Source organism: Anabrus simplex, chromosome 3 (assembly GCF_040414725.1).
Source record: "Anabrus simplex isolate iqAnaSimp1 chromosome 3, ASM4041472v1, whole genome shotgun sequence".
Classification (NCBI taxonomy): domain Eukaryota; kingdom Metazoa; phylum Arthropoda; class Insecta; order Orthoptera; family Tettigoniidae; genus Anabrus; species Anabrus simplex.
This window is the reverse complement of record NC_090267.1, coordinates 376557260-376585250: the sequence shown is the minus strand read 5'-3', so window position 1 is coordinate 376585250 and position 27991 is coordinate 376557260. Positions and strand designations below refer to the sequence as shown.

The 27991-nt window shown below is 40.6% G+C and overlaps 1 protein-coding gene across 1 annotated transcript; it reads right to left on the bottom strand.

Moving 5' to 3' along the window:
- LOC136867353 (uncharacterized) lies at positions 1-27991 on the bottom strand. Its single transcript, XM_068227076.1, has 4 exons — positions 27850-27991; positions 8384-8490; positions 3161-3218; positions 1-670 (listed from the first exon to the last, which is right to left on the bottom strand). Exons 1-4 carry the CDS (start codon positions 27963-27965, stop codon positions 520-522), a joined length of 432 nt encoding a protein of 143 aa, XP_068083177.1. The 5' UTR covers positions 27966-27991; the 3' UTR covers positions 1-519.

Genomic DNA, 27991 nt, shown 5'->3' with positions numbered 1-27991 from the left:
TAATATAACAACGGATTCTTTTATTATTAAAAGTATACAGTTATCGTAAATTGAATGACATTCATATTATTAACAAGCATTTCTTGAAAAATAACTCTTTCCTTCTCATCAATATGTATCGTGTTCTTGTTTATAAAGGAACTGGTACTATCGTGCAATCAACATGGTCACAGAATAAATAATGATGTCACTTCCTTTGTATACATAATTCAATAATTTCATATAACAAATTACAGTGAGTTATTAGATACAATTCTATTTTAATTAGGAATTTAGTATTATTATAATTTACAATAACAATCATTGCTTGTTAAATTGAAAATGTACGGCATGTTGCGTTAAACTTACTAAGTATGTATATTTTATCAAGACCAAATCGAAATATTGATGATAATAATAATAATAATAATGAAAATTGAATTTACTCCTGATGAATTCATGGTTCATGGAGTGTTAGTGGATACACATGCTGGATAAATCTTGGGTAACGTTGATTGTTATGGATATTGCGGTGATATTCTAGGCTGGGTAGGACTCATCCTTTATGCACCTTGGTATTTTATTATCTTCAGTATCTAAGACCTGCCATTTCCCACTTGTGCAAACTGTCATGTAGAAAGGTACGCCAGACGGGAATCTGAAGCCATCTTCACACGTTGCTCGGCAACCGCTGTGAAAATAAAAGAACATGAACACATCTATAACTGATAATACTGTATATATGTATGTATGTATGTATGTATGTATGTATATATGTATGTATGTATGTATGTATGTATGTATGTACGATAAGTTTATAAAGAACCCTAGCTAATACGGAGTTATTCTTCTCTTTAAATGCCGTCTCCATACGGAGGTTATCTTTGCCTTGCACCGAACCATTACTATGTGAATTTATAGGGGTATCCTTGAGGATCGTGAATGTAGTGGCTTCCCGTTGCCTTCTGCATTCTAATGCCGTTGACCAAAATTTGGTTCCTCCACTTTAGGAACAATTTCTTGCCTCCCCAGGACAATAGAATGCCCTAGCCTATACCTGCTCATCCACTCTCAGGGAGACTTGATATAGGGGATCTCCGTATATCGGGAGATATTCGGTCCCTACGCAGTTTACCCGTCCTAAGGATGGCTGACTAATTAAGGTTAGAAGGTGTAGATAAACAATACAAATTCTGAGGCCTTGGAAACACAGAACATGAGAGTAGAGAGTCCCCATTTCTACTATGGTTACCATTGCTATGGTTTTCAATGGCGGACGTTTAGGGCAGTATAATCGACGAAAATACTAAACTGCCCTAGTAACTGTTATCTATGGATTGATTGTAAAAATCAAGATGTCGGTCACTTACGGCACAAAATATAGCAAAATGTGACCCTAATATCACTAATAACAATCTGTAGTCACAGAATAACTCCCACACACGATCAGCACATATAATCAAACCACAAACAGCTCCTAGAACCCGCAATTGCGGCACGGTTCTTCTTAATAGGTCGATGTATTAGTCAGTACATCTACACCTAATCTTACTCAAGGCCGCTCCATTTTTGGCGATCACGGCTTGCAAACTTCGCAGTACATATTCCTTAAAGTGGCGTAGGTTTTCCATATCCAATTAAAGCCATGCTGACTGGAGCGCCTAGTACAGTTGCTATACATTTTATGGAGGCATATTAACGTCCATCACACTGCATTTGATACAGTCGAGAAAATTTGGGAGCCATGGCAGATTGAAGAATTCCCTGTCATGTTTCTCCAATCCGTTTGTTGTGGCTTAAGCCCGTTTAAATGTCACGTTGTCCTGCTGGAATATGGAATTGCCTGGACAAACTGCCTGGTGGCGCGGGTGCAGATCGTCAGCCAACAGATCGCTGTTGTCTTCACCACTCAAGGTGTATGGTACGATGACCAATGGCCCTAACTTATGCCATGATAATACTCCCTAGACCATGAAGATACTGGCCTGTTGGACGCCCGCGGTACAGCTAGAGGAGGTAGCTTCTTGCTGTTAGCCAGATACTGACAGGACTGTCAGGACGTCACTCCGGAAAACCCTCTTTTGTGCATCGAAGGTCAATTGGCACATTTTTGTGCCCACACGAGGCGTTTTTTGCTTTGAGATGGGGTCAACCGTTGACCCCTTGTTCGTCTACGACTCCCGACACGATTCGCAGAAGGTCATTGTGGAAACCGGACGTACCTGCAAAGTCTTGTGCTGGAGGGGTCAAATGTGTCATTGTGGGACGTTGTTACTTTGATATCAGTCGTGACATCCGTCTGTTTAACCACTTGTGGCCGACCCCAGTTTGATTTTCCGCTCGATGTCTGTCCACGATTCCTCCGCTATTGGTACACCTTCGAGGCAGTCAACGAGAACGGTTACTGTTTACATACTGGCACACACATCCGGGTCCCGATTAGCTGCCCGCGTTTAAAGTCACTTACGTCGTCACTTGCATCCATCACGGCCAAGTCAGCACGTAATCTGAGAGCCCTTAGTGACGTTGTCACCACGTGGTATCGTGACTTTGGTCACGTTCATGTCCTATGTGTTCCCAAAAAGTGACCGTTCAGTTTGTAGTCCTGTGTATGGAAGGAAGGTAATAAAAATTCGAGTTAAATCTCAAGAAATGCCTTTCTCATTTTCAGGGTTCAAATATAAAAATTGATTTTCTGAGTTTTAAGACTGTCAAGAATTACCTTAGTGTTATCAATGGAATTATATCATAGACTGTGGGGAGTTCAAATGTGTGTGTATTTTGGGCGCCAAACACTTCCCCATGCTCAAAGTGTACAGTATGCCTTGACTGAATTTTAAAAAGTAATGCCGTAATTCTCTTGAGGGAATTGTGAAGTATATTCGACTATATTAGGAATGTGTTGAATCTGTGAGATGATGGGCTGAGCCAAGTATTCAAGTGGCGGGTAGACTTTATGAACATTAGTCTGTCATCATTCCAGCAATTAACCGAATTGGAACTACTTAGATCATACTTTTCAGTCCATAACTAAGACATTAAGTATTTCCAGTCCCATACTGATACTGCCTTATTATTTACATCAAAGGAAACAATTCATTAAATATTTTCCTTATTATTCACATGCACTGTGTGTTGTATTGTGTAGACTATCACAGTGCACATCGCCGTCATTTCTCACCTGTATGTGGTGCATTCGATGAAGGAGTTAGGTGGCTCCTCTAATTTATCCTTGCAATCTGGAACAAAAGGAAAGCATTCCTTTACACTTAAACTTTACACAACAGTCTTCACCATCAGTAATAATAATAACAGTAAGAATAATGTTTTTACAATTTCCCTGCTCATTGGCTAAATGATCGCCAGTGTGGCCTTCGACTTAGAGAGTCTTAGACTTGATTCCTGATCGGCCCGTGCATTTCGTTTACGTCTGATTAATTTACAATTTGTTTCACGTCGCACCGACACAGAGAGGTCTAATGGCCACAATGATATATATATAGTTCGAGCAACAGTTACTTCAGTAGCTTAGTTAAAAATATTGACGAACTGTGGAGTACCTGAGCTGCAATAATACCACATTCAGCGTTTTTCTAAACACTCAAATCATCATGATAATTCAGGATCTAACCCACCGTCATTGCAGAAGGTGGACAACGATTATACCACATATATTAAGTCTGTAGAAGTAAGATTGCAAAGCAGTTGTTGACGTCAGATGTTAAGAAGGATACCAAAGTACTTGACATATAATGTTTATGTTCATTATAATTGAATGAGGTTAGGATATACTAACCATTACAGGCATCCTTAGTTCCACGATAAGAACATAGGAAAGTTATCTGCATAAAGTCATCTCACGGAATAGAATAAAAGGGTGAAGAGCTCCCTCGATAGAGAAATGAAGGAAGTATAATTAAATAATTCGTTTTTCATTTGCCTTCAATTAGCCTTAAAACATATTATTTGAATATTGAGAAAATGCCTTGATATTACATGCTAAAGTAAATTTATGTAACTGAAACTCAGTCTTCGCATGAATAAATTGTGTTTTTCACAGTAAGTAAAGCAGAAATATCTGCAGTTTTCTGAATCAGAAATGAACAATACACGGACGAAATTGACGTTTTAAATTATTACGGAAACGAAAATACTTAACCTGATGACGGAGGAAGTGACCGAAATTCAATCATTTCACTCCAGAAGTAAATATTGTGTAGAATATTTTTCATCCTAGTTTTCCCTGTCGTAGGAGCTACCAATACCTACTCATCCATGACGCCATGAAGTTCGAAATATCATAGACAGGACTACCGTTATGTTCAGTGCTTCTGTACAGCCGAAATGATGCATGTGTATGTCTCTCCGTTAGACTTTTGTGCAGATATATGAGGATTAAATGGATAATTCAGGTGATGGAAATAGATCGCCAACGTATGCTAATGTTAAATATTTTACTTGATAGTCCTGTAAGCAATGGGTGGTGTGCTAAACGAGATTAACAGCGGTGAACTTTAATCGTTGCGCAAGAGAAGGTGTGACCTTTTTGAAAAATTGTTAAAGTATTTTGCTCCTAAGGAGATAAAAAATCGTTGTAGTCGAGTCATTGACATCTTCAGATACTATTTACTGGGCACCTACAGTTCAAGTCCACACCAATGCACATGGGAGTTACGAAATGAACGTCCCTGTTATCGCGTGCGTACATTCATTATGTCAATATGTACACAAAGCTACAAACTATTTCTTTAAAATTAAACTTATGTTTCATAGGCGTCCATTTTAATAACTTATCGTTTGTACAGTAATTATTACTGTTATGTTTTTGTTCGAGTAAAACTAAAATTACGTAGATTCATAGTTAATTCACGTATATCAGAGCCGTCCAAACTTTGGATTTGGTGGGGCGCACCTGAATCATGGCTAAGGAGACGCGGGTACCGTTTAATGATGATGATGATGATGATGATGTTGGTTATGATGGTTGTGATGATTATGATGATAATGATCACTATGATGATAACATAGAAACATGTAGGCTAATATTGAACGAATATTTTTAAACGTATCGTACTTTCGTATTTAGTATGAAATCAGACATCGCATTTTTGCTGTAAGTTAAAGAACAGTATTGATCCCAACATTCATTATTAAAACTGTAGGTTCATAAACATTTAGACATGATTATAATCAATTTATATACTAATAATAATAATAATACGAATTAATAAATGATGCATAATTCTCGCAGACAATATAAATTAAAGCTGAAGTCGTGAAAATGCAATTCTTCACTAAATATAAATAAAGTTTAAATCTAAATTAAAGAAGACAAAATAAAATATACTTATAGATAAATAGAATACTGCTTCTGATAACAATACAATCCAAATTCTATTGAGGACTCCGTGAAACTGTTCCACGGACGTGAAATGCAGATGTTTCGTGAGATTGTAGGAATGTTCAAAAGGAAGGATATATGAAATATTAACAGTGTTACTGTTTCCTGAAAAGTGTTCTAACTGGGAAATACCAAGTCTAAACCTATTCACTTCATCCCTCAGTCTGTCTCAATAACGTCTAGCACTCAACAGAAAGAAGGTATTATAATGAACAGACTTGCCACAACACACAGTGTACTTCAAAAGCGCACAGCACCTGAAATATCAGAGGATGTGGTCTGTAGAATGAGTACTGCTAAAACTATAAAGAGAAAGAGTTGAACCAGAATTGTGGGAATCCTCGAGAAAAAATAACCATTACTATTATGTTAAAAAATATTCCGAAAATTTGAGCTAGGGTTAATGTTGGTACAGTTAAATTAGCGTTTGGAGGGTGCTAAAAATGTATGCCAGGGGCACCATAGCACCCACGGGAGCCACGTAGGGCAGGCCTGACGTAGATTCATAGTTCTGTTGAACAGAATAGCAGTTCATTGTTGTTTTATGAACTGGCCCTTTTCATGAAACTGAGAAACTGAAGAGAATTTAAGTGGCCACTGGACGGTCACACGGAAAATAAACCATGTTACGTAGCATTAACGTTGACTGCCACAAATTATAATAATATACACTGATATTATTACTTAAGATTATTAACGGCAATTCTTATTTCAGATTACAAAGAAATATTTATTATAAATACTGTACAGTAAGATTTTGAGTAACTATAAAGAATTGATAAATCTTATTTAGGGGAATTTTCTTTTGTGATGAGTGCAGTTTTCTAGCGTAAGTACAAAAGTAAACGCAGACTTATTTTGAAGAACGAACAGTGAAAATCGATCTATTCGAAAGGACAGTTAAATGCAGCGAGAGTGGAATGAAAATTTGTATTCCCTAGACTGAAATGTAAGGAAGCCGCAGATTAATGAATGACAGATAGAGCATACTAAACTGGAACAGATGCATGATTTCAAATGTTTAGAACACTACTACCTAAATGGCATTTATAGTATTATATGAAATCGGATCTATTTTTTTTTGTAAAACTAGTATATTGGCCTCGTAGTTATAATGAAAGGTATTCTGAAAGAATGAGGAGTGCTCACAGATGCATTTGTCCTCTCTCCACTGTTTTCAGGGCTGCTTTGCTATGCAGAATTAAAAGCTAAGTAGGCACAGGATATCCCGTTAATGAAGTGAAAATGTCTTATGCGAATGCATTGACAATGATTGCTAGTAACATCGAGGAGAACATACACACGCAATCTCTCTCGATATTAAATCGATGTCTGCACTTTTTGAATATTAACTTGATTCACGGTTTTTTACACCGGATAGGACAAATAATAGACTATTTTAATTTTCTAGTTACTTGTTCAATTTTAAAAATTTAACATGAACTCTGGACCCTCTGAAAATAAATTCTAGAGCTCTCATTATATCACGTCAGATAACATAAAATACTTAAAATTTTAACCTAAATGTTATCACTTATTTAGCTGTCTGCTGGTCATGTTCATTAAAGGAAAATTATATTTTCAGTTCCATCTTAATACATTGGGCAGCTCTGAATCACAACGAAAATCATCTCACAGTTTCTTCTTATTATTCCTATTTTTCTTCTTTGCTTTTATCACTCAGATGAGGTCAAATTTTTTGTCTCTCTCCTCCAGTAGCTTCTAGGTTGGACTCTGTTTATATCGTCACTGGTATTGTTGAGGTCCTTCCTGATCACCTCTTATATTTAATTAAAATATGAAATATTCTCCGCAGGTAAAAGCTTTCGAATACAAAAGGTTTCTAGATGACTGGCAGAGAGTCCATCCTTTAGTGGTTCGAAGATGAAATTCCATAACTCTCACAAAGAGCAACACGGCATCAAACCATTCAATGAAGAATGAAACTCCCTATTTTATATTTTGTTTGAGATGAACTTAAGTCGAGCACAATGAGGAGAATTCCAGTCTCCAAGTAGAAACGATATGGTATTTGATTCTGCGTCTATAAATTAGATCCCATATTGAGAGGAATATTTTCTTAGTATCTCTCTCTTTCGTTTCATGCTATTTAGCATTTTGTTAATTTACAAGGAATCACAAGATTACCCATAATACAAACACGGAAAGAGGAGAAATTATACAGTACATTCAAGAGGCGAGAATGTAAACGGAATTGTTGATTTGAATTCATTATCTGCAGGAGATAAGCTGTCACCTTTGGACGTCGCAAATGGTGATAAAATGTCGATATTGACTTCAGCATGGCCATATCAGATCATACAGTATTTAAATATTCACTCGTATCTAAATAGATGTCCGCCTCTGTGGTGTAGTGGTTAGCGTGATTAGCTGCCACCCCCGAAGGTTCGGGTTCGATTCCCGGCTCTGCCACGAAAATTTGAACAGTGGTACGAGGGCTGGAACGGGGTCCACTCAGCCTCGGGAGGTCAACTGAGTAGAGGTGGGTTCAATTCCCACCTCAGCCATCCTCGAAGTGGTTTTCCGTGGTTTCCCACTTCACCTCCAGGCGAATGCCGGGATGGTACCTAACTTAAGGCCACGGCCGCTTCCTTCCCTCTTCCTTGTCTATCCCTTCCAATCTTCCCATCCCTCCAAAGGCCCCTGTTCAGCATAGCAGGTGAGGCCGCCTGGGCGAGGTACTGGTCATTCTCCCCAGTTGTATCCCCCGACCAAGAGTCTAAAGCTCCAGGACACTGCCCTTGAGGCGGTAGAGGTGGGATCCCTCGCTGAGTCCGAGGGAAAAGCCGAACCTGGAGGGTAAACGGATGATGATGATGATGATCTAAATAGATCGAAAATCAATATAACAATAAAATATCTATAACAAAGAAAATTTTGGAGCCTTCTCATTAATCAGCGATTTGTGAACAGTTGACTTATATTCGAAGTGAATTAACGAATTTATCAATATATTAAACAACTGAATTGAAATATACTTACTATTAATTTCAGTTGCGATGTTTGTCTTTCTCTTAAGCCACCTTTCATAACTCATTTTATTTAAACTGGTCTGAGGTACTCGTCGTTTTTCGAATTCACTCTGATCTCTGAAACAAAGTATTCTTATTAACATTTTCTGAAGAGAGGTTTCCCTTACACTAGCTGGCGAGATTGCCAAATACTCGTAAGGAAACGTTCTTGTGAGGCACAAAAGTTATGGTAAGCTCAAATGTCACCACAAAGCGTACACTGCAAGTGTGAAAGTTCAGGACAGAAGAAAAACACAGCAGGTTCAGAGAAAAAAGGCAAAGCATAGCGGTGCAGTAATTACGATTTATTTAGTGACCAAATATTTAATTTGTTTGTACGCCGGTATTCGGGAGATTGTGGGTTCGATCCCCACTGTCAGCAGCCCTAAAGATGATTTTCCGTAGTTTCCCATATTCACACCAGGCAAATGCTGCGGCTGTACCTTAATTAAGGTCGTGGCCTCTCCCTTACCACTCCTAGCCCCTTCTTGCCCGTCGTCGCCTTAAGATCTCTCTGTGTCGATGCGACGTAAAGCAACTTGTTTGTATGCCTGCGCCCGAATGTAAAACGTAACTCTTTCAAATGTTTCAATTCAATAAATACCGGGTGAGACAGCCGCGCCAGACGTTTTATGATGTTAGGCATCCCACCGAACGTCACTGGTGTCATTATAGTCTATTCTTCTTTGCCGTTTACCAAGCAACAATCGCCTTTAATCACTCACTGCACCATTACCGTTGCAAAATCATGTACCGTGTGCGACAGGCATTTACACAATGCATCAAAATATCATACGGTTATGTAAAAAGTATGTGCCAATCATGAGCTTTCAGTAGAGTATGAAATGAACGCTAAAAGCGATGGCATACTGATAGAAAACTTGTGCGCAGTTGTGAAGCGGAAGTACCTTATAGCAAGAAACACAAGAGAGAGATACTAATGTGTTATTCGTAAGTACCTGCACCCAGTCGCTGGAGTCGTGCTGGTGTCATAGGTTAAGAGCGGTGCTGCTAATACAGTTACGTTTGGTAGGTGGGTTCGAATCCCACTCGAGCATGTATATTTTATTCGCATTTTGTTCTTCGAGAATCACCCACAGAACCAATGTTTCGGAACGTTCTCACGTCGTTGGTTATTTTATTTATTTATTTATTTATTTATTTATTTATTTATTTATTTATTTATTTATTTATTTTGGCACTGTTCTAGGCCAATAGGTCCGCTTATGTGGATGTTTTATAAGCAGGGCTGGACGAGGATAGAATGGTTGTGGGTTTGAATCCGCTTTACTGAACAACAGCCTGTAGGCGCAGTAAGTGTTTGAATAAATGACCTCCTGCAGTATTGCACGTTACAGCACGCCGCTGAACTGCCATTCGGGCTCTTTGTAGCATTGTAGGTGTTACGGATTCACAGGCTTCCGTAATAAGGTTTCGAAGGCTTTCAGGATTTTCCGGCTGCTGAGCGTACACTATATCCTTCAAACATTCCCATAGGAAGAAGTCCAGTGGCGTCACATTGGGTGATCTAGCAGGCCAGGTGACAGGTCCTCCCTTTCCTGTGTAACATTCAGGTAGTTGCGAACATCTGCTGACATGTGACGGGGAGTTCCGTCGTGTTGATACCACATGGTTATGCCCTCCATCAGGGGCACATCCTCTCGCAGCGATGGTAGTTGCTCTTGAAGAAACTGTATTTACCGAGCTCCTATCAAATGATCTCAAAAAATATGATCCAATTAGGTGATATTTACTCTCCATCTTGCCTGAAATGCTGTATGCCTTACCCTGTGAGGATTTACAACACTCCAGTAGTGCATATTATGACGATTCACAGAGCTATTATTATGAAATCGTGCCTCGTCCGAAAAGAAAATATGAGATACGAATGCTGGATCATTTGCCACTTGAGTCAGTATCAACGCACAGCAATAAACACGAGTTTTGAAATCTTGATGTAATTGCAGGTGATAAGGATGAAAATCTCGAATGGAATATCCTTCAAACAGACGACTGGCTGATTTTGGCCTGTTGTGCCACTACCCGGGTACTCGTGTGAGGATTCTCCCGGGAAGTGTCCAAAATTAATTCAGCAGTTTCACAGTACGTAACTGGTGTCTCTCTCACAGGACCTGTTTGGGAAAGTGACGAAGTTATATGTCCGCCTCTATGGTGTAGTTGTTAGCGTAATTTGCTGCCACCCCCGGAGGTCCGGGTTCGATTCCCGGCTCTGCCACGAAATTTGAAAAGTGGTACGAGGGCTGGAACGGGGTCTACTCAGCCTCGGGAGGTCAACTGAGTAGAGGTGGGTTCGATTCCCACATCAGCCATCCTCGAAGGGGTTTTCCGTGGTTTCCCACTTCTCCTCCAGGCGAATGCCGGGATGGTACCTAACTTAAGGCCTCGGCCGCTTCCTTCCCTCTTCCTTGCCTATCCCTTCCAATCTTCCCATCCCTCCACAAGGCCCCTGTTCAGCATAGCAGGCGAGGCCGCCTGGGCGAGGTACTGGTCATTCTCCCCAGTTGTATCCCCCGACCAAGAGTCTGAAGCTCCAGAACACTGCCCTTGAGGCGGTAGAGGTGGGATCCCTCGCTGAGTCCGAGGGAAAAGCCGAACCTGGAGGGTAAACAGATGATGATGATGATGATGACGAAGTTATATGCAAACGTCGCTCCACCCTCTTAAACGTATTGGCGATTAGTTGTTGTCTGTGTGGAAATCTTTCCTGGTACAGGCGCTGTGCTTGCTGTGCATTCTGTCTTTCTTCACCGTTCATGAGAATCATGTCAACATACTCATCTGTTGAATACATAGCGAAGAAATGACCAGGACTATTAGGCTACACCAGGTGTCAGGCCACTACATATTCAAAATGCATGCTATTGGTCGAATGTGGCACGAATGGCCTCTTATTTGATCCTCAAAATGTGAAAAAATGTTTATCGCCCGTGGGATGCGAACCCACCTACCAACACAACATGCGTCAACACGTCGGTGGTTAGTCCACTGCACCACGGTAACTGTTGTCTTCAGCTTATCAAAAACCTTACTTGGTGTAAAACTACGTCCCGCTCCACAAACTCAAACACGTTTTCTGTCAGTATGCCATTGTGTTTAACGATAATTTCATAACCAATCGAAAGCTTATAATTCGCACGTACATTTTACATATCCGTATGACAGTTTGATGTATTGTGTAAATACCTGTCGCATACAAGTTTTTTGCACGTGTCGTGCAGTGATGACGCAGTAAGTGCTTTAATGGCGACTGTAGCTTGGTATACGGCAAAGGAAAATTAACCATTACGCCACTGACGTTCGTTGGGAGGCCTAAAAGCAGAAACGTCAGGCGCGGCTGACTCACCCGGTACAATCATACGATAACGAGATTTAAAAAAGTATATTTAAGTATTAGTCCGCCTCTGTGGTGTAGTGGTTAGCGTGATTAGCTGCCACCCCCGGAGGCCCGGGTTCGATTCCCGGCTCTGCCACGAAATTTGAAAAGTGGTACGAGGGCTGGAACGGGGTCCACTCAGCCTCTGGAGGTAAACTGAGTAGAGGTGGGTTCGATTTCCACCTCAGCCATCCTCGAAGTGGTTTTCCGTAGTTCCCACTTCTCCTCCAGGCGAATGCCGGGATGGTACCTAACATAAGGCCACGGCCGCTTCCTTCCCTCTTCCTTGCCTATCCCTTCCAATCTTCCCATCCCTCCACAAGGCCCCTGTTCAGCATAGCAGGTGAGGCCGCCTGGGCGAGGTACTGGTCATACTCCCCAGTTGTATCTCCCGACCAAGAGCCCTTGAGGCGGTAGAGGTGGGATCCCTCGCTAAGTCCGAGGGAAAAACCGAACCTGAAGGGTAAACAGATGATGATGATATTTAAGTATTCATAATAATAATAATAATAATAATGAGCGAGTTGGCCGCGCGGATAGGTTTGCGTAGCTGTGAGGTTCCATTCGGGAGATGGCGGATTCGAATCCCATCGTCGGTATCCCTGAAAATGGTTTTCCGTGATTTCCCATTTTCATACCAGGCTTTATCTTATTTAGGGTCACAGCTACTACCTTCCCAATCCCAGCCCGTTTCCATAATTCCGACGCCGAATAACTTCGATGTGTTAGTGCAACTTTAAACCACTAGCAAGAAATGAAAATCGTAACATCTTCCTGCCGTTTTATTCAGGCAAACAACAACTTCTATACCGGTTGGCCCGTCCGCCATTTGAGATCTAGATTTATGCAACCCGCCATATTTATTACGATTACATGGCTAGAAGACAGGAGCCCTCGTGCGTCCGAATGAACCGGTAAAATGAGCACAGGCAGAAAGAACACGTACGTTACAATGGGAGGTGTACAAACAGACAAGGAACAGGTACTATACTGACTGAGAACTTACCGCGGGATTTTAAGCTTCACAATAGCTCACTTGGCAGAGGCGCTGTCGGAGATAAGTGCAAGGCTCAAGGGTACGGTCCCGCGAAAGTAATAATCCTTCTCTTTTTTTTATACCATAAATTGCCTCCAACATGGCAAGGTTGCATGCTGAATAGTTTCCACAGACTGATTTGTTTATGTGGCATCGTGAAGTTGGATTGTATGAGGATGACGAGGTGATGGTCTGTGTCTAGGACACAAGCAACCAACAGTCGTACGTGTTCAAAGATTCTCTCAGAACACAGGTAGAGCAAAGCATGCCCCATTGGAACGATAACAACATGCGACGGCAGATAGGCATACCCATCGGTTTCACCCGTACCATGTACACTTACACCAGGAGTTCCATGGTCATAATTTCGAAGCCGGGTGGCATCCTGTAAATGGACCCTACAGCACGTGATCATGTCGTTTAAGTGAATGTCTTATTTACGGACGAATCGCGGTTCAACAGAAATGACACTGCGAACCGTTAATCATCACAATAAGCACTGCTGGTTGTGCATAATACTCATCGGGTACGACAGGCGGCTTTTCATGTGTAGTGGGGCGTGTAGGTATGGTGTGGCACTGTTGATGATCACCTCATTGGTCTACATTTTTCTGAGGGCCATCTGACAGGAGCACGGTATCTGTAGTTTGTTTACGAAGAACTCCCACCGTTGCTGGAACACTTGCCACTCCCTGACCACTGCAGGATGTGGTTTCAACATGAAGGGGCTACACCGCATGCTGTGATCGTCGTCTGGGACCATCTCCATCCGACGTATCCTGATGAATAGATACAAAGTTGAGGACCTGTCCCCTGGCGCGCCAGATCACCCGATCTTACGCCTTTGGATATTTTCCTGAGGTATTATGTAGAACAACGTGTAATTATAAAGGTGCCGGCCAATTATAGTCACCATATACCGCTCATGAACAAGACATGTTGATCCGTTGCACCCGAGATGTTGCAACGTGCCAGACAGTCCGTGGAATATATTGTGCAGCTCTGTATCGGACACGGAGGTCGTCTGTTCCGGCAGGTGCTGCGTTAAACGACTTAGGTAACTGAAAACCTGTCACATGCTTCTTAGTCTCGTCCAACCCAGCTCCGACATCAACGGTCCCTTTAGGGCCGAATAAACAAATACATTGGGGAAACTATTAAGTATGCAACTTTGCCATGTTCCAGGCAATTGGGGATGAAAAAATATTTTCGTGGAATTCAAACATCATGCCATGGAGTCCTGTCCATCATCAAACTCCGACCATGTCCCAGCTAAGTTTGTTATTGTGAGGCTTGTCATGCAGACTATACAATACCCTGGTCTGTGTATGCACCTATTGTTTTAATGTATGTGTTATTCATAACCATTTACGGGTTATTTAGGGGTACCCATAACGAATTAATAGTGGCGATCACGAGTTCTACTGAAATTTTGTCTGTAACAGCACATCTCGTTGTATTACTTTGAATTATCGGAGTGAAGCCGATATGTTCAAGAATTGTAGTAAACGCAGCGTGTTGCATAACACTAGATTACAATGGATGGGATGGCCATCCGGGAGATTAGATGACTGCAAATAAAACAGGATTAACGACTGGGTTAGCTGTTCAGCACAGTCTTCATCGCCCAGCTCGTTCACTTGTCTTTCGCCAAAAACACATGGAGACAATCTAATCCAACTCGGCAGTTTTCCCCCACGTGGAACTCAGCACGCTTCCTAATATGTACGTCATATCTCCTGGTAGCACAATCAGTTTATCTGTCCCTGTAGGAGTATTTTTGGGACTGAGGCGGATAATTTTTGGTGCGGTCATCGACACCAGCAGCATTACTAGCTCTACTGCGCTACTACATTGAATGTGCATGAATGGGTTTTTATTCATAAATACAATATTCGGCAGCTCTACGATTGTTTACATGCGAAGGTGGTGAGGAATATTGTTGTCAGAAGTGAGTGCAAGCAATGCTGAAACGTCTTTCAACACACCCTGTACAGGTATATTAGCTACAGTGTATGAAGAAATTTTAACTTCCCGGGCAAAGATTATGAAAAGCCTTCTTAACAGCCTGTTAGTGAGTTGAAATACACATTATGAAAATACTCAGAATACGTGAACACATTGCATTCAAGAGGAAGGAAATGTGCTAAAATTTAGAAAACTGTTTCTTAAATGAGTAGAATGGTAAGGGAATTAATATTGTTACAACTGGTAGTTTATGATACTCTACAGCATGATAAGGATCACTATTTTGAAAGTCTCTCCAGGAAGGGACGTAGCCAGGGTAGCCAAGAAGAAACCATTCCCCCTTACATTACATGGCAAACGAGCGGCTCACCACTCAGCAGTCACCCGCTGTGGAACAAACGACCGCAAATATCTCACAGTGGGTGTCGAGTATAAGATCGATATCGATCATGGCTGCGACCGAACAAACAATTGACTCACATGAACGGATTAACTGAAAATAACTGAAGATAATTTTGTAAGTTGACTAACTATTGGTCCGTCTCTGTGGTGTAGTGGTTAGCGTGATTATCTGCCATCCTCGGAGGCCCGGGTTCGATTTCCGACTCTGCCACGAAATTTAAAAAGTGGCACGGGGTCTGGAACGGAACCCACTCCGCCTTGGGAGGTCAACTGAGTATAGGTGTGTTCGACTCCCACCTCAGCCATCCTGGAAGTGGTTTCCTGTGGTTTCCCACTTCTCCTCCAGGCAAATGCTGGGATGGTACCTAACTTAGGCCACGGCCACTTCCTTCCCTCTTCCTTGCCTATCCCTTCCAAACTTCCCATCCATCACAAGGCCCCTGTTCAACATGCAGATTAAGAAAGAAAGAAGAACAGAAATAAATAATAAAACAATAAATAATACAGTAAACTTTTGCTATTGGTTTTAAAGGGGGCGCTCTGATTTGGCGTCTTTCCCCTTAGGACGCGTAGGGGAAATATTGGGAAGGAAATCGGTCTTGGTCTTTTATTAAGGTACCGTCCCAGCTTTCGTCTGGTGGTGAAAATTGGAATCCGAGGAAAACCATTTTCAGGACAGTCAGCATGGCATTCGAATCCACAGCCTACCGAATCCGACGCACACAAACAATAATCCACACCTACCAGGTCACATCACAGCACTTAATAATTTTCTCACGATGTATTCCTATGAAACGTACATCGAATTGTTGCTAATGTATGGAGAAAGTAGGCCGAGGCCGCCTGTGTGGTGTAGTGGTTAGTGTGATTAGCTGCCACCCTCGGAGGCCCGGGTTCGATTCCCGGCTCTGTCAGGAAATTCGAAAAGTGGCACGAGGGCTGGAACCAGGTCCACTCAGCATCTAGAGCTCAACTGAGTAGAGCAGATTCGATTTACACTTCAGCCATCCTCGAAGTGGTTTTCTGTGGTTTGTCACTTTTCCAGGCAAATGCCGGGATGTTACCTCACTTAAGGCCACGGCCACTTCCTTCCTTCATACTTGCCTATCCCTTCCAATCTTCACATCCTCCAACAAGGCCCCTGTTCAGTATAGCAGGTGAGGCCGCCTGTGTGAGGTTCTGGGTCTACTCCCCAGTTGTAGCCTCGACCCAAAGTCTCATGCTCCTGGACACTGCCCTTGAGGTGGTATGGGGGATCTCTCGCCGATTCCGATGGAAAAACCAACCAGGAAGGATAAACGGATTAAGGAAGAAAGAAAGAAAGAAAGAAAGAAAAGAAAAAGAAAGAAAGGAAGAAAGAAAGAATTACGGCCGAATTAAAACGTATGCCACGTGCGCCGTAATTTTAAAAAGTTTAACGAACACTGTAATGCGGTCAACATTTCGACCATTTGTTACTCTGAATATGCAGAGTACACTGCTTCCTACCTACAGACCATTACGTCTTTTCCAGGATCAAATAAATATTCACTCTTTGGAAAAGGATAATATGCGGCCATATTACAGTCACTGAATATGGTGTTCATAAAATAATAGGGTACCAGCCTGCGATTCGACCCTGCTACCACACAGCTTGGCTGATGCAAGAGCAGCGACGCGTGGTTTAGCCACCTTAGCTACCGTAAGCGACGATGCACTGCTTGCTCGTTGAAGTCCTTATAGAGAAGTCATGTCCAAACATAAGATAATGTTATTTTTTTTTTTTTTTTTTGCTAGTTGCTTTACGTGGCACCGACACTGATAGGTCTTATGGCGACGATGGGATAGGAAAGGCCTAGGAGTTGGAAGGAAGCGGCCGTGGCCTTAATTAAGGTACAGTCTGAAAATGAGAAACCACGAAAAACCATCTTCAGGACTGCCGACAGTGGGATTCGAACCTACTATCTCCCGGATGCAAGATAACAGCCGCGTTCCCCTGACCGCACGGCCAACTCGCCCGGTAAGATAGTGTTACTCGCAGCTGTGATTTTTTTTCCACATTAATTATAGTTTAACTGCCTTTAATGATTTCTACCATATTCACGAACATTTTATAAACGGTATGATTGTACTAAGGCAATAAGAAGCAGGTACTAATGTTTCTCGGATGACTATGATAGACGCGTTTCTTGGGTTAGCTACCTCCGAAAAATATAAGGGACTGGTGAACCACCCGGTATATATACACACTACCGCACATTAAATTCAATATACCATAATAGTTGTCTGGTATCTTAAACATGAACACGAAACTCCGTATTTCTCCAAAAATAAAATCGTATTGTAGGTGTTTAAATTTATACGAATAGAAAAAATATATATTTTGGTTTCATCAATGTCGCCTTGTATTTAATGATTGCCTCACAAGCTCGAGGCATACAGATCATCAGCTCATGTTGGTATGTTGAGTCTGTATGATTCGACACAACTTTAAAAACATACCAGATATGTCCGTTGCTTGATGTATGAACTCCTCGGATATGTCTGTCTACTTCATCCCAGACCATTGCACTGGGATTAGAATCATGGATTTCGGACGGCGAGCCTTTATTTCTCAGTACTTTATTATTTTACCTTTGATGCAATGTATTTCTTACAATACGCTGACCGACGTCTTGGGTCATTATCCTGTTACAAGATAAACCGTTTCTATACTGCATGATACTGAAATATGTGGTGATATAACTTCTGTTCTATACGTCCTTCGGTTTTCGGAATGTCCTCAACTATATCTCCTGTAAAGAATTTCAAAGCCTTAATAGAACCACCAGCATGTTTAACTGCAGCTAGAAGGCACTGCAGGCCCAACATTTTCCCTTCATATTATGAACAGATACCATCCTTCTGGTCACCCTCATCGGAGGGTCTGCCTTAAAAGGGCTGCACTCGGCTAGCAATAGCCACACGAAATTATTATATCCTTCTGGTACCAAAGGCTTTGAACGTCAATTCATCTGCAAACAATACTTTCTTACAGTCTTCATGTGCCCAACTACGGCGTTTTCTAGCCAATTGTAGTGTCTTATTTATATATATGGCCGGCCTCAAACGGTTTACTTTTTTCTGTTAAAAACGTACTTTCTTCTCGTTCATTTCTGCCAGTCATGCTCGTATTTGTGGCGCAGTTTTCAACCTATATATCTTACTAGTAATTATGATTGATTTATCATCACTTATACTTTTTTACGAGTTTGTCCCGATCGTCGATGGTGAAGGATGTGTTACACTCCCTCCACCTCTCACCCGATAGGTAGCCTACACCAACCACATTGTTCCGAAATTTGATGAACTGATAAACCTGCTGCTGAGAGAGGCACAATTGCAACACGTTATTTTGTGCGTATCCCCACTCCCAAAGCCACACCAACGATGCACACGTTGCAGCTATCACCAAGAGATTGAAATTCAATTAACAAAGTAGAATGCACCTCAGCAATGCTTGATGTTCGCCCAGGACTTCAAACCACTACAGATAACAGAGTTGTGCCTAATATGCCGTCAGCCTTAAACTGCACAACAGTCATACCAAGTCACGGTGCTATTGCTGTTGTTTATTTTCACAACATACGTTTTGTATAACATTCCATCCAGATGGAAACAGACACATAAGCAACGACTTTATACTGAATTTACTGGGAATTCTATGTAAATTATAAGGTGTATTGATATAAGGTGTATTGAAATTAATGGACGGTAGTGTATATTTATATAATAATAACATCAGTCCGGCATTCCAGCATTCCGTGAATGTGAATGGACCGAGCGAGTTGGCCGTGCGTTTAGGGGCGCGCAGCTATTAGCTCGCATCCGGGAGATAGTGGGTTCAAACCCCACTGTCGGCAGCCCTGAAGATGGTTTTCCTTGGTTTCCCATTTTTACACCAGGTAAAAGCTGGTGCTGTACCTTAATTACGGCCACGGCCGCTTCGGTTTCCTTCCCACACCTTGCCCTTGCCTGTCCTACAGTTGCCATAAGACCTATCTATGTAGGTGCGACGTAAAGCAACTTAAAAAAGTAAAGATTGAGAATTGGTGACAACTATTGACATGCTTACACAACGTAAGCAATATTTTACATATATGCACATGGCTAAAAGTGATTTGATAGAATCTGAAGATGTTTTTGTAGAACGAAACGTGCCATTCTGTTACTAAAATACGTTATATGTTATATATGTTACAGTATATTATGGAAGTGTTATATTCGGTGTTTCAACGGACTGAAAAACACAAGTTACATTTTTTTTAGTAATTAATGAAATATTATAGCCCTACCACATATTTTGTGAAAGAAACTGGTACCTGTCAATGAATACCAGGGCTTCTTCAAGCCATTTAAATACAAATGGGAGAATAAACGGATTAAAATGAATGAGTGACACTCCTGAAAATGAAGATACGCAAGGGAAATTCGGATACTAACCACTGAAATAAACCACTGAAGTAAAGGTGCGAGAGAATTTCTCATTCAAATTTCCTAGGTGTATGTTAAATTTACAAAACACAAGTTGCTTTAGGTTTCACCGATACAGATAAGCCATAAGTCGACAGTGGGATAGGAAGGAGCTAGGGGAGGGAAGGAAGCAGCTTTGACCTCAATTAAGGTACAACCCCCGGATGTGCCTGGTGTAAAAATGGGAAACCACGGGAAAACCATTTTCAGGGCTACCGACAAAGGGATTCAAACCCACCACCTCCCGTCTGTTAAATTTGAAAGGGTATATTGTGCTTAAATAGTAGCTAATGACACAAGCCCTCGGACATTTTTCTATTTATCTCTGACGCAGATAAACCTCCCAAGTTTGAACGAAATCGTTTACCACATAAATATGTCCTGCGCTTGTAGGATAGACATTTTAAACGTAACGATCCAAAGGGCTGATATCAATTACTCCCGCCGTTCAGATGGACGCGTTAACTATTTGTAATATGACGATACAAGCACGAAAAAATCACTGAACAACTTACTCATATTGAATTGACGGATATCACAAATACCATTGTAAGATCTGTGGATCACCGGGCGAGTTGGCCGTGCGCGTAGAGGCGTGTGGCTGTGAGCTTCCATCCGGGAGATAGTAGGTTCGAATCCCTCTATCGGCAGCCCTGAAGATGGTTTTCCGTGGTTTACCATTTTCACACCAGGCAAATGCTGGGGCTGTACCTTAATTAAGGCCACGGCCGATTCGTTCCAACTCCTAGGCCTTTCCTATCCCATCGTCGCCATAAGACCTATCTGTGTCGGTGCGACGTACAGCCCCTAGCAAAAAAAATTTAAAAAAACAAAATCTGTGGATCAGTGCCAACCTCCAAGACCGTAGGTTTAAACCCGGTTAAGGAAGTCAGATTCTTTAAGGGCGAAGAAATGTCCCTTCGATACTTTATATAGTGCAATGTCAGCTTGTTAAAGATCTATGATGACACGTTTGATTTTTACCCGACAAAACTAATTAACACTCGGCCATAAAACATCCATCGGAGAAATATTTTATTCTGGGGTCTCGTGAAGTAAAACGGAACATCAAATTCAAATGCCTGCACACGATAGTTGACGCCACCCAATTATTATTTTTTGATCGATTATACTTTCAAGTCTTTATAAGTTTCACTACCAGAAAACCATTTCGTACCACCTTGGTGAGGAGTCCCTCTGAATCCGGATCTCTTTAAAGGGAAATCTCCTCAAGTCATTTCCTAACATCACATTGGTTCTTCTGTGATTTACACGTGACTCATAGGATACATGCCTTTTTTTTCGAAATTTCTCCTATTTCCAGCTGTTCTCTTAAGTGAAGAAAATCTAGCTCTAAGGTTGAATGTTTTCTTCGTAAAAGGTAACTTTTATAATGAATGATACAATAACATCTGCGATACGTGAACCGAGTTTCGACACAGAGGATAATATTTCAATTAGTGATTCTAATAGATCATGACCGTCCACTGACTTTAAATCAAGTCGAATAATATAAATATTGCATTATTTTAATGTTTTGAAGCAATATTATCAAATTTGAGCCTTCCAGTATGAAGGACACAATTTCCGCCCCTTGGTACATCTTAAGATTAATATATTATTATTATTATTATTATTATTATTATTATTATTATTATTATTATTATTATTATTGTTGTTGTTGTTGGTGTTAACTGAAGCTCTGAAGTCTGCTTTTACGTTAAACCACATTTCTTTGAATTTCAAGTGACTTCTTTTAAATTATTTTTGATCTTAGTGAAGCTCATTGGAGAGAAAATGTCCATTTTTGTTTGTCATCATAGGGCATTTTTCACGAAGTGATGAAGAAACTTGAAACAGCGTTGCATCTGCAGTTTCTAAACGTCTAAACAGTAGTGTGTTGAGTTTCCGTTCCTTTTCCACTCACATTAAGCTTAACTTCATTCAGGTTTATGTCCTTCCACTCCAGTACCTTTCCAAGTAATGCTGGAGTTTTATGATCATTTGGAACAGGTTATAAGTAAGATAGCCAATAAAGAGCAATGAAGAGTGACAATACCAAGATCGGGAACACGACAAACGACGAACACTTGCGACCACTTGTTGGACCCTATGGCCTAGGGGAGAGAACTGAACGAGGCAAGCTCGTAATGGAGTTCCGCGGCGGAAACGATATGATTGCAATACACTCTTCCAATATCACCCAAGGCGTCTCTAAACAAGGATCTAACCAGGAGACTGGATCTAAAATCAAATTGATTTTGTATTACTGCGGCGACACTGGAAGACATCTGTCCTAGATTGCAAAACATTTCTGGGAGCAGCTGTGCAAGTGATCAAAATCTACTAAACGAAACGAAACCAAACCAAACCCCATAGCGCAACAGCCCCGGAGGGCCTTGACCTACCAAGCGACCACTGCTCAGCCCGAAGGCCCGCAGATTACGAGGTGTCGTGTGGTCAGTACGACGAATCCCCTCGGTCGTTATTCTTGACTTTCTAGACCGGGCCCCTCTCTCACCTTCGGATAGCTCCTCAATTGTAATCACGTAGGCTGAGTGGAGCTCGAACCAGCCCTGAGATACAGGTATGAAACCCCGACCTGACCGAGAATGGAACCCTGTGCCTGCGGGTAAGAGGCAGGAACGATATCCCTACACCGCTGAGCCGGCTCGAAATCTACTGGTGACAAAAAAAAAACAAGAATCAAGCGGAAATCTACAGTGATGAGAAATCTCTTCAAGAATTCGGCGAAAACGTAAGATGTGAACTTACAGGCTTCAGAGTGAAAAAAGAAGAAGAATCTCAGATATAGAGTAGGATCAAGGACGTTGTGTATACATCCCTGCCTGCCGCGGATAAGATACTACAAAGCACAAAACATCCCTATATATATAAAAAAACACCCGTCATTAAATTTAAGAGTGAAGTGATGTGTGTGTGTGTAGGGAAATACAGTGTAACTGAAGAACGGATTGATCGGAGTTCATTAACAAGATCTCCCAGGAAATAGAGCAACTTATAGACCACAATCAGACTCGGGACCTCTTCAAAAAAAAATCCAGCCTTACTTACGATCTTAAACTTCGAACGTAGGTGATGGTTGACGAAAATTGAACCTTACTTCGGGCAAGGAAGAATCAATTTAAGGATGGGAACAGTTCTGTGAAATCTATCCACTGTGGCTAACAACACACTAGAAGATGAAAGTCAACACTGCAGTCAGAATTAAAACGCCCAAGATTACGTCGCACATCTGTAGAACAAGCAGGTTACTTGGAGAGCGAAGAGGAACACGGGAATAAATTTTTCACGCCAGACGAGAGCAATAGAGAAACCTAGAGAGTTTTGAATTCCTATTCTCATCTGCTTCCTCAAACATGCAAAGGCTTTCAACAGTATTTACCGGTATGTGTTGTGGCAAGTCCTTGAACAACACGGTATCCCTATCTAGGCTATCTAGAAACAACAACGCCACTATGAAGACAAGTGCTTCTTTCGAGTTTCCAAGGGTGTTAGACAGCGATATATTTTATCTGCTAAACTGTTGAACACACTTGTACAGCATGTCAACAGAAAAGCCCTTGATGGATAGACAGGAGGCATCTCTATCGGTGGTAAAATTATTGTGGACCACAGATCGGTAGACTGGAGCTAGTACACAATTATTTCTATCTAGTATCAACTATCTGCGACACGGGAAGTTGTGAGGTGAAAATGAGTAAATAGATCAACTTAGGGAGAGTTGCCATGAAGAAACTCGCCACGAGTTGGAAGGATAGTGCGATAACAAACAACATAAATACCTGCCGTATTGAAGCTATTGTTTTCTACATCCTTTTATATGGCTGTCAAGCATAGTCCCTAAAATTCAACAACAATTATCACACCCATGCGTTCAAGATATGGTTTTGCTGCAGAATACTGCATGTACAGTGGACTGAAAAAAGAACAAATGTATGTGAATCTATGAGCAACTCAACATCTCTAAACGCCTTTCTACCCAAGTCAATCAGAAACAAGATCTTCGAGTTCTTCAGGCACATCACGAGAAAGAAGAAATATTTAGAAGTGGATCATGCAAGGGAAGTTGGTAGGTACGAGACAACGAGCAAGGACAGCGTGCAGACGGACTGATCAAATTAAGAAGCTCACCTCTTCACCAAACGAGAAGCTGAAAATTGTCTAGGTTGGAGAAACATTTTTAATGGGGTCGTGGCGCTCAGAAATAAATAAAACTACTTGTGATGAAGGCACTATAATATGTAATGGAATATTTTCAGTCATATTTTGTAAATTCCTAACTAAATAATTACAGTACGACACGTATAAGTAATGTTCTAAGATTTATTTGCAAATTTTCTATGAAGTCCTATGGGCTCAAATGTACTTGTAATGTTACACCAGACGCAATCATTTTTAATTTGCATGTAAATTTTGTTTCTCGCTTGCATATGCCTCTTTGTTTATCATGAGAAGTTTTATTTTGCAATAAATTCTTGCAATACTTTGCATTTATTTAACATTTGTTTGTTATAATTTTGCTATCTGTACTACTGTAAGCGGAGAATGCCACGGGTATATATCACAATTCTGTGTAATAATAATAATAATAATAATAATAATAATAATAATAATAATAATAATAATAATAATAAATATCAGACGTAATATCAGGAAAGTATGGAAATTAATAATTGATTATGTGCATGTAATACATACATATATTTTGCGGTTAGATGATGGGACAAAATACCTTTATTATTATTATTATTATTATTATTATTATTATTATTATTATTATTATTATTGTTGTTGTTGTTGTTGTTGTTGTTATTATTATTTTAAACTCTTGATACTCTCCCTGTTTAACTGATAGATTTGCAGTGCTGGTCCAGTATTTCGAGCTTGCTGGTCTGGAGAAGGACCTCTTTGTGTATATCTGCTTACTCTTTGACGAGAGAGGTCGATATCCGGCTCCACGGCCAAATGGTTAGAATGCTGGCCTTTGGTCACAGGGGTCCCGCATTCGACTCCCGGCAGAGTAGGGAATTTCAACCATAATTGGTTACTTCCCCTGGCACGGGGACTGTGTCGTCTTCATCATTTCATCCTCATCAGGACGCGCAGGTCGCCTGCGGAAGTCAAATCAAAAGACCTGCACCTGGCGAGCCGAAGTCCTCGGACACATCCCGGCACTAAAAGCCATACGCCATTTCATTTCATAGAGGTCGATTCAAAAATTCGGTACCATTTTAGCGTTATCATTCGCTTAGCGTCCACATCCGTAGCGTAACAGTTAGTGTTATTAGCTGCCGTCCTCGGCGGCCCGGGTTCGATTCCCAGTACTGCCAGAAATTTAAGAAAGGCAGGAAGGCTGGTATGTAGTTGAAGTGATACATGCAACTCACCTCCATTGAGGGTGTGCCTGAAAAGAGCAGTACAACCTATGGATGAGGACACAAGTTTACTTACTCGTTTAGCACCACCCTGGAGACACGTACAGCTTAAGGTACACTGCAGACGTAACGCAGCAAGAAAGTGACTGAAATCTCGGCAACTATCATGGCGCACGGGAAACATCTTTCTTCAGAATTCCTTCAACATCTCAGATGCATAAAAACGTTAATGGAAAAAATATACTTCTGTGTTACTCTGATGTTGTTCAGAAACCGTGTGTTCCTAGGGCATATATGATGCTGCACTCACCTAATGGGGATGGACGAAATGATAAAATTAAGAAGCTCACTGATTTATTTATTCAGAATACCTCCAGAAATGCTGAAGACTGTCTACAATAGAGAAAGGTACCTACTGAGTTCACGACGCTCAGAAAAGAAAATAACTAGAGAGTGCTGAATTCCTGTTATCACCTGCGTCTTTGACTGATTCCAGTTCCAGACACGTCAACATGTTGTATTTGAGTGCCTACTTTAGTTTTCCAGGGCACTTTGATAGGTCTTCATTTCGCATCCAATAAAACCATCCGATCGATTTCCAGTCTGGATTTTGATTTGTAACCGATATTCCGATGTTGTGATCTCTCAGTATCTCTCTTCTATTACGTACATAACTTGTGCATATCTTTTTATTAATGATATAATAAAAGATAATAATGATATTAATAGTAAATAATATCGAAACCGTTGTTCGACTATTTACCATTAGCCGAGATTGCAGGATCCATTCAGTCCAAGATAGCTTGATTTCTGAAGATGGTAACGTTCAGTGTATTAACCGCTCACGTCCTAATACAAAAGCAATATCAGGAACTATTAATTGTTCATCGCAGTAATTTATCTTCGCATTGTAATTGGCCAATGTAACATATTGATTATATTTTGCTGATGGGAGTATTTACGGTGCTGCGAACTTACAGTAAGAACGAAATGTCGAAAAACAATTTCAAGCAAGTTAAGTCAACACATAAGACGCTCATTTCGATAGTCATGGACTAAGGATGATGCTATGATGATGATGATAATGATGATTATTATTATTATTATTATTATTATTATTATTATTAGTAGTAGTAGTAGTAGTAGTATTATATTAAGCACGCAAATAAGTTGATTTTAAGTAAATACCAAGAAAGCATTCGGGAAATAGTGGGTTCGAACCCCACTGTCAGCAGACAAGAAGATGGTTTTCCGTGGTTTCCCACGGTCGATTCCTTCCCAATCCTAGCTCTTAGCTGTCTCATCGGTACCATAAGACCTATCTGCACCAGGGCGTCGTAAAGTAGATTGTAAAAGAGTATCAATGCCGGGCTGAGTGGCTCAGACGGTTGAGGCGCTGGCCTTCTGACCCTGACTTGGCAGGTTCGATCCTGGCTCAGTCAGGTGGTATTTGAAGAGGCTCAAATAAGTCAGCCTCGTGTCGGTAGATTTACTGGTACGTAAAAAATCTCCTGCGAGACTAAATTCGGACACCTCGGCGTCTCCCATGACCATAAAAGTAGTTAGTGGGACGTTAAAACAATAACACTATTATTATTATTATTATTATTATTATTATTATTATTATTATTATTATTATTATTATCAAAACGTACCAAAAAACTAGATGCACTCTTTCATTTTATTTATTTATTTATTTATTTATTTATTTATTTATTTATTTATTTATTTATTTATTTATTTATTTTGGGTTTCAGAATTCAGTAAGAAGGAGAACGTCAGTTGATGACCGTGGGAATGGAAATACAATGAATCATCTTTATGTTCGACGCCTTTTTATAATTCTGATGCAATTAGTAATAGTTCCTCTTACAACGGAATTGAGTTGCCCATTTGCGAAACTTGCTATGTCCATGTAAACAGAATGTTAGGAAAAGAAAGACTTTTCCAATTTCTACACTGCTGGCAGATATGTGATCTCTATTATACAATATTTTCAAATATTTCTTAAAATAAAGCTGGAGTCTACACAGATTTACCTCAATGAAAAATGGACAAAAATAATCGATATTATTTGGACATAACATAGGTTGTACCAGTTTGAAACTGATACGGAGAACAATGATTTATTCACAGAAGTTGACGGGTTACTGTGAAATTGTAACATATAGTAACATAGTAAATGGTGTAATGAGGAAGTAAAATATTTGTACCAAAATTACATTTTATTTACATTAATACAATAATCAAGACAAGCGAATACAAGAACAGTAGTATTTAGTTCTTTTTCAGGGTTAAACCGTTTTGTTGTTTTCTGTACATACCATACAGTTTGCCGACGTTTCGAATACATTGCAGTATTCTTTTTCAAGGCAGCTGAAATACCCCTACTCGATCCAAGGTAATCAGTCTCCCAGGCAGCAACTTAAGAACAGTATTGCTTATATTAGGCAAGTTTTAATAGATTACGGTGCCCAATGAAAAATAAGACAATGGATATGCACCATGAAATATGTCATGTGTCCTACATATACCTGAAAGACACAACACTCCTTTCATCTCTGCCTTTGTAATGATTTTTACCGCGGTTAGAACAAGTTCAGAACTGTTATTTGTTACCTTGTCCGTAAAGGAGGTACTAAGTACCAACATGGCGCAGAAAAGTAAAGTTTATTTTCCAGTGAAAATGACACATTTTGCACATGAGGTGGCGAGGTCATAAAAAAGAATAATAAGATAATACTCACGTGAGCAATGCTCTCTTCAGCCTTAATGTATGTTTGACACTTTTTGCCTGCGTGATACTTGCCAGGACGGCTAGTGAAGCACATAGTGTAAGGATCCAGTGGCGCTTCATGTTCATTACATCTGACAAAGGCCAACCAACAC